Here is a 14,204-nt window from a genome sequence, read left to right as displayed (position 1 = left end):
TTACTTGTTTAAAGAGAATGTTTTCATCCCTTTTCTCTACTTCTTTGTACAGAAGCGTATAAACATCACGTTGGATCACAAATGTAGAATTTTCCAAAATCTGAATGGAGCTATAGGTGAGCCATACATTTTGTTACAAGCTACTTAATTGGTTCTTTAATGAACAAGTTCATTTTATGCATTTGTAATAATGTGTGAGTGTAGCTTGTTTGTTGGCTCCACTGTGAGTAGGGCCAGATTGGGATAGAAAACCAGCCCTCTGGATATCTCTGGAAGCAGCCCTCATGGCTCTATTGAGGTGGTGGGGTCTGTTGAAGGGCTGGGATCCTCCGCATAGTGCATGGTTCTGAGTTAGAAACAGTTGCAGCCATCCTTGTCTTTTCCTGTAGTTATTTGTGCGACTTTATGCAAATTCCACTACATTGGCCTTCCGTGGTGTCATGCGCAGATTGGGAATTTAAAGTGGCCCAGGAAAATTTTTGAAAAAGTTGCCCCCTTACATAGCCAACCTGCCCCCTTCTGCTTCCTAAAACACCAACACCACCAGTCTGTAAACCTCTACCCTTTCCCAGACACAGGCAGCCACACAGGCATACCAGAACAACCAGGTTTTTTTTTGTGGCGCTTATTGCCAATCAGCCCCTGACTGTGAGACTGACCCAAACTGGCTTACATCTATGACATTATTTTGGGCACTGAAATTTAAAGGTGCCTGTTGGTCAGAGAAAGCCAAATATGTGTCTGTAATATAATAAACGTATATCCGCTGCAGAACAATTATTGCTCAAGATATGATTGGTCTTCAAAAGTTTTCTGGGTATTAACAGGTTGACCCACTACTTATATTTTTTTTTAGGCTGAGGATGTGATATTATAAATTAGGGGTCTGAGGCTAAGGTGAATATGTGCCTGTATGTGAAGCATATCAACCTTTACAAAATGACCTGCACCTTGACTTATGGGCCCCATGTATCAGCAATCACAATGAATGGTTTTACAGATCCAGTGATTTTTTGGCCAGATAAATGGTTTCTACAATCTATTTGACTTGCCCACACATTACAGATTTATTTCAGTGAACGGCAGATTTTTCCCATCTAAAGATTGCATCTTCATATCTGGAAAGTGCCCATACATCACCTCAATCGATTGTCATTTCAGCTGTTACTTCTTTTCATAATTTAAATAGAAGAAGAAGACAAATCGGGAATGCCCACACATATAAAAAAACTACCGCAGATAATATCAGATTATTAAACATGTTTAAAAATCTGACTCAGTAATCGATTGGCCATCCTGATCAATTTTTGATCGGGATCGCCAAAAGGGGAGCCCACACATTAAAGATTAATTGTGACAATCATCTCCAGATCTGAGGATTGTCACAATTAATTGCTGATGTATGGGGCCCATTACCCTATGCTGGGTGAGAGCCATTGGTTGCAAGGGGTTGATTCCTCAGCTCCTACTACCATGTCCACCTCAGGACATGCTTTATCGGGATGTGGTCAGGATCCCTGCAATTGGAATATCAGTTGGGATCCTGACAGTGCACTACGGGGCAGGTTAGGGTTAGTCTGTTGGGGTGGGGGTTAGGGTTGTTCTGTGGGAGGGTATGGTTAGATTAGGCTGTGTAAGGGAGATATTTGTGGTTACACTGCCGGAGGGGTGGATTAGAGGTAGGATTAGGGGTGGGTAAATATATTTGATGCCATCCATCTGGATAATGACTGTCTGGATACTGCTTATGGTATTCTGAATCTTGGGATACCAGATGCCGTGATTTCCTACTCACTTTTACAGATTGTTATATACACTAGTCACAGGGGTTTCTTTATTCTGTGAATTTATTTTTAGCCAAAGTTTTCTTTTTGATATGAAAAGGTAGGTATAATAGAACGGTACTTATGTAGTATCTGGGCTGCCGATTTAGAAATCGGATCGGATCGCATCGCATCGTATCGCATCGCATGCGACCAAATCGTATGCGATGCGATGGTCAAGATTTTTCCATAGGATTCAATGTTAAAATGGTCTGAGTCCATTTGAACATAGAATTCAATGGGAAAAAGGGGTCCTTTTCCTTTCCCCACTATCCAAGTGGGCATGGAGTTGGATATAAACCTGTGGCGAGCGTAGCGAGCCACCGAGCCCGAAGCGTGGCGAGCGTAGCGAGCCCCGCGAGGGGACACAGAATACTTTTTAAGAAATATGCGTCCCCTCGCGGGGCTCGCTTCGCTCGCCACGCTTCGGGCTCGGTGGCTCGCTGCGCTCGCCACGCTATATAAAGTCAACTCTATGCCCACTTGGATAGTGGGGAAATGAACAGGACCTTCTTAACATTGAATCCTATGCAAAATCGCATCGAATCGCATCGCATCGCATCTGATTGTATGCCTTAAGGTAAGGCATACAATCACAAAATCGGCAGCCCACATACTACATAAGTACCAATAGAACTAAGTCAAAGGTCACATTATATATGGTAACAAATTTCTTCAAACGCAAGAAAAGGACTGAATATAAAATGACTTGTCTTAATTACAGCTAAATGTAATGTTTGGGTATTTGCTGCGACTGAGATGCTGCCGCTGTGAAACTAAACAAGTACCTTATTATTATTATTATTATTATTATTATTATTATTATTTATTGTTTTTTACTGTAGTGGAATTACAAAATGGTACATTTGGGAATAATGTGTAACCATGCAAATTAATTGAATTGCATTACAATAATTAGAAATTGTAACTTAGCAAAATTAAAGCAGAAAGAGTTTTTAAGGGTAATACCCACCTGGTTTTGCATTTTTTTTTAAAAATAAAACACTTCTGTAAATCCCGTTGCGAGCGCGCTGTAATTGTAGTAAATTGCTGTTCATTATATTTCCTCCTTAGTTTTTTCTTCCTTGTGACTATTTACATTTTTATGAACATTTAGAATAATTCTTTATTGTTGTGCATTTTCAGATGAAGTTGTGTTACATTTTGAAAATGGAAAAGCCAGAGCAAAGAATACTCAGTATGACACCTTGCCAATTTTAATACATGGAAATGGTCCAACCAAGGTACAAGCAATATATATCTTTATACAGAATTTAAAGAACACTTTGTGCATACTACAGCAGGGATACGGTCATTCGGTCACCACCAAGTAGGTCGACAAGCATTAGGTTGACACCACTAGGTCAACATGCAGGCAGGTCGACGTGACTTTAGGTCGACATGACTTTAGGTCAACAGGGTCATTAGGTCGACATGGGGAAGATCGACAGTCAAAAGGTCGACATGGGGTTTTTACTGTTTTTTGAGCCGACATGTCCCGGCAGGCAGTATTTCATGCCCTACCATCTACTAGGGCATTGTGGGAGAATAAAATAGTGCCCAAAGGAATGGCGAGCCATGCGAGGGGATGTGCTGCTACGTTTTAGCGTTTATGTTGACTGTGTCGAAATTCGGGTGAAAAAAAACAAACGTGACCCTGTTCACCTAATGACCCTGTCGACCTAACCCATCTCGAACTTTAGTCATGTCAATCTTAAGTCATGTTGACCTTAAGCCATGTCGACCTAGTGGTGTCGACCTACTTGCTGGTGACCTAATGATCCATACCCCTACATTTCTTTTGTACAACAAATTTTTAATTTTTGGAACTATTCGAAGACTGCAGCTAGCAATATGTTTTTGTAAGGTAATAATGATAGTATATATAATGTAAGACATGTTTACTAAAATGTGCATGATCTTCCCATAACAATCTGAATTTGCATGTTATACAATATATGTGTTTAAAAGATTAGTAAATGTGTTTTATATTCATGGAAACAACATTGATTTACAGTAGATCTATTTTAATTGATTTTAAATAGCCGAAAGGTGAACTGTTGTAAATATACTCCTGCTTTTTTAATTTGTGTTTTAAAAAAAAAAAAATACATTAACACTGTGCAACCCTATTGTACAAGAGATGATTTGAACACCATGGGAAATGAAAATGCTACATACAATTACAATTACAAAACATACAGTGCCTTAATGTCCAGTTGTTTTGTATCTTTGTATCTTTATATTTGCATGTAAATTAAAATTTAGTTACTGCCCCAAAGGAGTCAATTAATGAGTATTCGGCAAATGTTGTGTCTGACAGCGGAAAGACGTCCCTATTGCTTACCCAGCTAGTCTTTTGGTCTTCTGCACAAGCTGACCTGATACATGCATAGTGTAACTGGGGCCTTGGGCTTCAAGTTCCAAGTTTTTTTAGATGTTATATATGTATATTTATAGAAAGATGGCTTTTATTAAAGCATTTTTTTCTTTAGTATCTCCTGGCTAGGGATATCCTGGAAAAGCAGTAGCTATTGTAGAAAAGCTTTTTTGCAACACTGCTGTACATTTTAATTAGGCTTATCTTGCTTTGCATGGGAAATATATCATCAGAGTTTCTCAGCGATGGCTACTGCTGGCAATACTCGGTGATAGCCACGACCAAAGTTTGTTTTGACTCATAAATATGGCACCTGAAATTCTTACTGTGGTCGTTAGTTCATGCCATTGTCTAGATTTGGTCACTGGTCACTTAGAGGAATATTCAATCCGGTGTCACGACTGTCGGGCTGACCCGACAGCAGTAACCAGGTCCCATTCTCAGCCGGCTTGGCAGGCAGGATTCAATGTGCGATATGGCCGTCAATCATGGAGCTGCGGCTGGGAGCTCAACAACTGCTTGTAAAGTCGGGCACATTCTGCCAAGATCAATGTTCAATGATGTCGGGGAAGACAGCATTGAATAGGGCCCCACCGCTATTTCCCCTTTCCGGAATAGTGACAGGGGATTGAATACCCCAAAGTCGGGCCCGTTTTGCTGAAAACGGACGGGAATTGTCAAGCTCCCGCCTGCAGCCCAACAATTTACGGCCGTATCTCACAGCCACGCCCCCTTTTCAGGTGCTCGGCGTGCGGGATATTGATTCCCACCTGCCGAGCTGCAGTTGAGCCGGCCGAGAACAGGACAGGGTCACTGCTTCTCCACAAGATCTCTTTGAGTATAAATATTAATTGGTGCCGAATTTGCTAGAGGAGTAAAGAAAACATTAGTGGGTAAACCAATTGAGTTAAACTGGTGACTAACTGAAATATTTTATAGAGGAGAAGTTCAAACTAAACATTTTAATAAAATTATATTCCTTCCCGTCCTAGATACAGTACACTACCAAAACAATGAAATAAGCCGTTTAATAGCTAAATGGACCTTTTAAACTACCCATTGAACCCTCTTATGCCCTCTTTTTCATTGTGGGGAAGATGTTAATAAAATTAATGCTTTTCCTAATCCAAATGGCATGTACACAAAGTCTCTGCACAGTTTTATGGTACATTTTAATATTTCCGTCAAGCGTAGCCAGGATAGAAGTCCAGGACAACTAACGTGTTTGCTGTGTGCCAAACATAGGGACCAGATGTAGTGCCTGAGAAAATGTGTTATTGAAGGGGGGTGGCATTGAAAATGTCTGAAAATGATTACATCTAGAGGAGGCAACTGCATTAGTTTCCAAAATCTATTTTTCAAATATTGTAGGTGTCGTAGGAGAACACATCACTTTCCCCTATCTTTTTTATAGACTTTGTAACTGCTTTGAAGCTTTCCCAGGAAACAGAAATATTGGCATTTTACAATGTGTTCACTGTCCAAAAAACAGATTTATGCTGTTTGTATTTTTTTTTTTTGTCTTGTTCAGTAATGCCACTGTCTGAAATGTAATCCCCGAAAGAACAGTTTGAACCACAGTGTACCTTGTCCTTGTTAAAAATGAAAGACAAGACCTAGCTAGATGTGCTGTCTTTTTCATTTGGAAACTGTGTCATAAATACCTTATTTTTCTAAGTGACTCACCAGTTATTTTAACTTTCAGCTTCCGCTGAGGTTACGTGCACGAAGGGAGTCTGTGACTTCACCTAAGTAACTCACTGTTCGCCTCTGTGCAGTACAAGCCTTGCTGGTATTTGCCGGGTTAAGTGTCTGTTCATATGGTTTTGTATTCCACCATGAGTCAGTTTAGTCAAGTAACACTGAAAGACACTGTATAAAAGAGGGAAAGTTTCTTACAAGAGACGTGCCAGACTGCGATAGACTGATGTAATCTGGAAAGCATTTGCTGCTTTTCCTCCTAACATTACTTTGTGGTTTTGGTCTCCTCATCAGACTTAAGTCATTTCTTTTATAGTCCCTGGACCTAAGCTAATAAGGTATTCTAGTCATGGTCTGGGTAAATGTGATGCTTTGGAGAGGTTCTGCTAATAGAGTACACGTACCTGGCTGTATCACCTTAGGTTTAGCACATCTACAATAAATTCCTTCATGTAAAAATATTTCAATAAAGAAAAATGATGTCAAATTCATAAAATAAGGGCTGAGTAATCAGAGAAGAGCAATTACAGTCTGGAAGCGTCATGTAGCGATGCTTCTGTCCTCCATTCCTCCATTGTTATACAATAATCAGTGAACCTCTTTTGTAAAATTATTTTAATTGGTAAATAAAAAATCTCTAGGCACTATTAAAAGTCTAAATTAAAATTCTTTTAGTGTTTACTGAAGCAAAACTATTTTAAAAGCTAGTAAAAATGATGTCTAAAACATCCTTGTTAGAGCACTGGTCATATTGTGGTTAGTTTTGTACAATACAATGAACATGAGAAAATCTCAAAATGCCTAAACAAACTTCCCTAATATGGCTACAGCCCTTGTCAGCCCTTCGAGTTTCTAAATGCTGTATACCCGAAGGTCTGGTCCTCCTGGGCTGCACATGGTTTTAGCTGTATCTGCAGGCAATGAGTACAATAGTGGCTGTATAAAAGAATGCCCCACTCTTGGAATAGGATTAAGTCACGGTCTATATAACCAACACACTGGCGTATATACTGTATAATGTTTGCAGGGTGTACAATGCACCTGGCCCCAGAGCCAAGTGAATTTCCCATCACTCACCCTGCACACATTGAACATACTTAGTGGTCACATAAGATATCTCCATGGAAATGGAATTAGTGGTATTTTTTTTAAGTATATGCACTTGTTCAGTAGAAAAATCACTGGGAATAAGCACCCATATGTCCAATATTGCTGAAAAATAATGGGTCTTGCTTCTGCCTGGCTGTCCTCTACACAACCTTTTCCGGTACTTATGTATTATCTGGGCTCTCGTTTTTCTTATGAGACCGCGTCCCCTTGCGGGGCTCGCTGCACTCGCCACGCTTCGGGTACGGTGGCTCGCTGCGCTCACCACACTATATAAAATCAACTCCATGCGTAGTTATATAGTAGGGGTATGAAAAAATGGGGTGCATTTAACATGGAAGCCCAGATAATACATAAGTACCCCTTTTCCTATGATGTTTTGTAAATTTGGCAGCACCATTCCTACACCATAGATTATCTGATTGGACATATAGACACTAGGGCTGGTTGCTTTCAACACTAATTGTGGCCTTGCAAGCCACAACTCTTTATTGCTGTTACAAGCTCTAAAGCTGAAACGCAGTGCCGGAGAGATTAGAAAATGGTAAAAGATTAGTGCGACACACAATTCTTAATTTTTTTGTTTTTTAAACAAATAATGCTTTCCTAGGGTTACCGTGGTCCATGTGGCATTTATTATGGTGGTATCTGTACCCTGAATGAGTACAGATGGTGTGAAAAGGGGTTTTACAAGACTATTTATTTATACAAACATGAACACTGTAAATGGGTCTGTGTGCTAATCACCAAAGCGTTCTGAAGAGCTGCAGAAGTGTTTATTTACTAGCTGCATAAAAAGTTGATGGCAATGATGCAATACATCTTTCACTATCCACATAGAGTATACGTTTGCATACACTCTTGCTTATTCAGTTGCAATGGTCCGACCTCACCATGACCGTCTTTTGTCAGAAACTATGTGATGTGTGCCCATTGCTTTGTGCAGTGGAGTTTTTAGATGAGACATTATGTGGCTTTATTCTCCCTTGTAATCCTGACTGAATGAGCCATAGTTATCACCACATTAAGGTAGGAAATCTTGGACACCGACTTAGTGATTGCTTCCAGATGAGACACACACATAGAAAGTCTGTAGGATGTGTGCTTTCCTAAACATCAGTTGCTGTGGTCGGATGCCCACAAATTAGATCTTACCCCAACTAGATGCAGAGCAGAGGCTGCAATGGGCTTTCTTTAAAATTACACATGTTTTATAATGACATATCTGGTCCTCCAAATGGTCATATTAAGATAGGACCTTTTTTTTTTTTTTTGCTGTGTTCCTTTTTACTGACAGTGTCTAGTCAATCAAAGACCTTAATATCCTTCTGTTACTTGATCATTGCTGTAATTTGGTTAAATTACACCATAGAACAAGCGACCTGGCAAATTCTAGCCCCACGCTATTTTCACAGTATAAAAGAATATGTTAACAAGCTGTTTTTACAGAGGTCCCTCCTTCTGTATGTACTGTACAAGACATTTTACAAGCTGACTCTGACGGTGGTCGTTTCCTTGTAGCAGTTTCAGGAGACCACCTGTTTTACGATATTCAAACCACTGTCTCCTTATATTAGCTTGTAAATGTCTGTATAGTTCATATCACACTGTTCCTACCAGCTATGTTCAAACTCCAATATCCTATAGTGTCACATGCATCTGGCCTTCATGACCCACTTTAACCCTGGCTAGTTTATTTATACAGTATTTATGGATCTTGGTATCTTGGGTATGATAGCTTGAATAGATGTTTTAAAGTATAATGTATCAACCTTTTAATCTAGTATTCATTGTTTTCTTTAGCTGCAACTAAACTATTTTGGAAATTATATACCCAATATTTGGTCACCTGAAACTGGATGTGGAACTTGCGACTTAAACACTATAGATTTGTCCACGATTGTTGTAAGTATATTTTACTATTTATATTTATGATACATGTATGTGAAGTCCAACATTAATTGAACAGATTGACATAGGATATGATTTTGCTAATATTCAATTTATCTTGCTGTAAATGCCACTCATTTCTCTAACTGGTTATACCACACTGTCATGCGAGGACAAGTAGGATTTAAATATTTATCAAGGGGCCCATAACATGAACTCTAATTATTGGCCAAGCCTCTGTGATAGCTGGCCACACCCCCTCTGAAGAATGTCCACACCCCTACGCATGTGCCCTTACCATTGCATGCTCAAGTCAAACACTGGTCCTGGCGTGCTGTGAGTCATAGATGCATTGCTTTGTGGAAGAACCTACCACTGCATGCTGGGTGAGCAACTGAGTTGTTTGGCCAGGCTTTCGGGAGGATGGACTGGCTCATTGACCATCACCCATTTTTGCATGTGCGAGAAGTGCCAGATGGCCAGTTTTACTTTGCACCTTTTGGGCAGGTCAGACAATTAATGAAAACATTAATAATTAATTATTAATAATACATAATTAACAGAAAAATATCCCAGAACAAATAAAATGGCAAAATATGATTGATAGCATATGTACGATTCAATTATAGTATATATTTCATAAGTGATTGCCATAGACATCCTCTAAAAATATATATAAATATACTCCGATGGATTTCAACTCTCTCTCTGCACCCTGTAATATTACAGGTTATTATTAGTCTTTATACAATTAACACATTAGGAAATGGTCAGTTATGTCCCAAAATTTCCTTGTGAACAGGTGCCTGAAGCACAGGGCAATTCAAGGGTGTTTTTTTCTGCAAGGGTAGTTGTGGGGCAACCTAATGGTCCAGAATTGTTATATACCCCACAGTGAGCATGAGCATGCCAATCTGACACCGACATATTTTTCTTTTAAAAGAGGTGTGGCCTTGGTTTTAAATGTTGGTGGTTATCCTAAAGTCAAATGTGCTGTTGGTAACAGTGGGCCTCATTCTTTTGTTTTTAAAAAGCAAACAAATGGGCAAAACCATGCTGCACTGCAGGTGGGGTAGATGTACAGATGGAGCCAGTCTCATTCAGTATGTCCCCGGCACTCCAATTGCCGTGGTGCGCCATAGACTCTTGCTGGCAGTGGCCGTGCGCGTGCACCAGATTGTAGCGGCAGTGATGGGGCTGGCTCCATCTGTAACATGTGCAGAGAGTTAGATTTGGGTGGGGCATGTTCAAACTGAAATCTAAATTGCAGTGTATAAACAAAGCTGTCTAACATCTATCAGCTACATGCAGAAGCAGACAGTACAGTATTTACCTTGCAGAGAAACAATATAAATGTATTTGTTCTGCTTGCATAGCAACATGGTTTGTTCCAGACACAAAGAGCTTTTTTGCTTTACTGAATCTGGCCCTGAGTTTGTTCATTCTAATGCGTTACATAACCCTAGTGTTCTCACTGGGTTGAGCACCATTATTTTAGTTTCCGTATTAGGAGTCTTGTGGTGCAGCAGCAAATAAAATTCTACTTTCCAATTTATACAAATCCATCCTTAATAAAAACAACCGTCCTAGCTTTGACAGACAAAACGGTTGTAAATTTCTGATTAGTAATACGTGGAACGTCAAAAGGGGAAATTTATGTTTAGAACAATGATGACTTACAGATTATACATGTGGAAAGTATGATCCGTGGGAAATGCAACTTCACAGATGTTCTACTTTAATACCCAATAATACCGTTTTGGGGATTATAATATACTGTAAAAGTGAAGTTGCTTATTATACTTTTTAATGTCATTTTCGTAATACTTTCGTGTCTTTCATGTCACAAGTTACTAGAGACATAACACGTATATCTATCTATTGATCTAACTATCCATTTATTGCTGTGCCGCGTTCATTGCAAACCTTGTAAAATAACATAAAATTCATATAAAGTTATAAATTGATACATGAACAATTCTAACGTGATAGAATGGAAATCCCTTCTGGCAAAAACATGAATGTTTTTGGAGCACATATGCTCCAGGACTTTATGTTTAGAGATTGTTTATATGTGTGAAAGAGGGTTTACTTTACACTCGTTTACAATGACATTTTGGTAAACAAAGGGAAAAAATGGCTACCTTATGCGTAATTTTGGATGACGGACAAACAGTGGCCAGTAACTAAGACCACAGCCTTGGAACAAATGCAACAGGACACAAATGTAATCCTATATTTTGTAAACTAAAATCAGGGAGATATTAAAATAGAACCAAACATATATATATATATATATATATATATATATATATATATATATATATATATATATATGTCAATTCTTGTATGTGTTTTCTTCATAAAAAAAAATTCCTTACAGGACCCTGGCATGTATTAGTTATGACATGGAAAAGGTTGACATGAAAAAGGTCGACATTCAATTTTTTACTAAGTTTTCAGCCAACATGTGCCGACAGGCAGTATTTCATGCCCCACCATCCAATAGGGCGTGGAGGGAGAGTAAAATAGTGTGCCGAGTGTAGTGAGGCACCGAGCTCGAAGCATGGCGAGCGCAGCAGAAGACTTAGACAGTGTCCATGTCGACCTCTGTTGACATAGACACCCTAAAAACACGTCAACCTTTTTTATGTCGACCTTTGAACCCGGTCGACCTTTTTACCCTTTTGACCCTTGCGACCTTTTGACTGTCGACCTTTGGATCATGTCTAACTTTTCAATGTCGAACTTTAGACCCTGGCAACCTTGTGACTGTCAACCAATTTGCATTGCTTAAGGATTGCATATGATAAGCTGCTGTGAGCATCTTATCATTTGCGATCTAAGCTGAATCAGGCCCATGGTTAGATAAGGTAGAGGGTTAGCATACTTACCAACCAGTTATTGGGAATCTTAGCATCAGGATACCGGTTTTGGTCACATGACCACCAGCATTCTAAGCATCAGGATCAAGTACTCATCCATACCAGGTCACTGACTTGGACACGTAATAAGCAGATGCCACTCTATTAACTACTCAACTATTGTTGTGCTTGAATCCGAAGACAGAGGCATCTCGTGATTGTTGGCATACTGTGCATGATCTACAGCTGCTTTTTTTAAGCAGATTAATTTATGTATATTAAATGAAATGAACACTTTCAGACCATGGGCCAGATGCACTAATCTTATAAAATAGAGAGTGATAAAGTGCCAGCCAATCAGCTCCTAACTGCCATGTTACAGGCTGTGTTTAAAAAAGGTAGCAGCTGATATGGGGTTTATCACTCTCTATTTTATCAATTTTCAAGGCTTAGTGCATCTTGCCCTACAATATCTAAAAAACAAAAAACAAAATAAATCAATTCTAAAAATACATACCTTGAATAACACATGGGTAGTGAAGCTTAAGATGCAAGCAAATACATATCATAGCTAATCTGTATGATTTTAAGCTCTGCCAACTCAATATAACATCCAGCTGTAAACAGTGTCAGACGTTCCACAAACTCATAAGAGTTCTGCCTGATTTTTCGTTCTATATCCAATAAACCCTCCCTACTGGAGTAGCTATCTTTAACTCCTGTGTTCCTGTGCTCGGATACTTAGAATAGATTATAGAACATATGTAATCATACTTGCCTACTTCTGAAAAGTAGTTTTATTGAGATTATAGAGCGCACTTTAAGGCATCACGCGGATCGCTGTTGACGGGGCGTATCACATTCTACCCAAGGGGCGTGTCTATCTCCACCCATGGGTGTGTCTGTCACTCAGGGGTGTATCCTGCAGTGGCAGGTAAAAATGAATCCACCATACTATATTATACACAGCCCCCTCATATTACACCCCGTACACACCAACCGTTTTGGTCCAAATTTGTCCCCGTCCCTGATGTTCGGGGTTCACACTCGCACAGCCGTTCGCTCAGAGAAGGGAGGGCCAGGGGCGACGCTCAGCATTTTATGGGCGTCCCTTTAAAAATTCTGGTTGTTCCCCTGAGAATGCAGGCATGCCTGCTTGGGGCGGGTGGCTAACATCACATGACATCAGTGATCGCCCCCTTTTCCGCGATCTGCAAGCATAAGTCTAGACTGACTTTTATTAGTGAACAGCAGAAAAATCATTCGATGGTGAGCGACCAGCTAATGATTTTTCAGGTCTGAATGAGGCCCATTGTACACAACATCATAATGCATAACACACTGCTCCCCCAAATTACACCCAGTATGCGTAGCACAATTCACACAACACCATAGTAAATTATACACAGCCCCCCCCCCAAATTAGACCTAGTACACCCAGCAAATTTCACACATCATAATAAATTATACCCCCACCCCCAAATTACACCTAGTACATTGCAAGCAATGAGTGTGGTATGACTGTCCGACAATCGGGATCTCAACAGTCAGTATACCAAAATCAGAATCCCGACTGCCAGTGCTCCGACAGGGAGGCGAATGCAAAGAAGCCCCTGGCGGGCTTGGGGGCTCACTTCACTCGATACAGTTTCTATTCTACCTCTATGGGGTTCGCGGACCCCAACAAGGGAGAATAGCCCCTCTTAGTCGGGATCCCCCCTGTAGGAGCACCGACTGTTGGGATTCCGATGTCGGTATACTGACTGTTAGGATCCCGATTGCCATACAGTCATCTGTCACCCACATGCAACACCATAATGCATTATACACAGTCCCCCATATTACACCCAGTACACACACACTATATTACACACACACAGCACAGTGCCTCCCATACACATTCACACACACAATACACAGCCTCCATTCCCTCAGTACACTCAGCACTCACCTGACAGCGATTATGTTGCTCATTTCAGGAAGCCAGCTCATTTCAGCAGCAGCACACCGCAAGCAGAGGAGCAGAAAGAGAGCTGGCCTGATACACGGAGCCCAGAGTGGTGGGAGGGGCCAGCCTCAAGGAAGCCCAGACTGCTGGTTCTCCTGCTCCCAATTTGACTTCCAGTCTGTGGGCCAGATGCACTAAGCTTCAAAAGCGATACAATGGAGAGTCATAAACAACCAGCCAATCAGCTCCAACCTGCCATATCACAGGTCGGGTTTGAATATGTCAGACAGGAGCTGATTGGCTGGTTGTTTATCACTCTCCGTTTTATCACTTTTGAAGCTTAAGCTGGATTCACATTGCAAAAACCTGCTTTCAACCCGTTTTTCAAACGTGTCTTAAAACTGGTCAAAAGCCAGTTAAACCCCTTTCATATTGCATGTTGTAAAGGTATATTGAAGTTTCAATACTGTTTTTGTACCTTCAGATTCAAC

General features: G+C 40.3%; 1 protein-coding gene across 2 annotated transcripts in view; it reads left to right on the top strand.

Annotated features, from left to right (window-relative positions):
* Positions 1-14,204, top strand: part of PLOD2 (procollagen-lysine,2-oxoglutarate 5-dioxygenase 2) — a 129,053-nt gene that overhangs the window by 81,656 nt on the left and 33,193 nt on the right. For both annotated transcript variants that reach the window (XM_083178005.1, XM_083178003.1), the window contains exons 6-8: positions 53-116; positions 2,970-3,067; positions 8,815-8,916. In XM_083178005.1, coding sequence (XP_083034131.1) covers positions 53-116; positions 2,970-3,067; positions 8,815-8,916 — 264 coding nt within the window. The remainder of the gene's footprint in view (positions 1-52; positions 117-2,969; positions 3,068-8,814; positions 8,917-14,204) is intronic.

The sequence above is a fragment of the Crinia signifera genome, chromosome 3, assembly GCF_055691185.1.
Source record: "Crinia signifera chromosome 3, ASM5569118v1, whole genome shotgun sequence".
NCBI lineage: Eukaryota > Metazoa > Chordata > Amphibia > Anura > Myobatrachidae > Crinia > Crinia signifera.
This window is presented reverse-complemented; position numbering and strand designations above follow the sequence as displayed.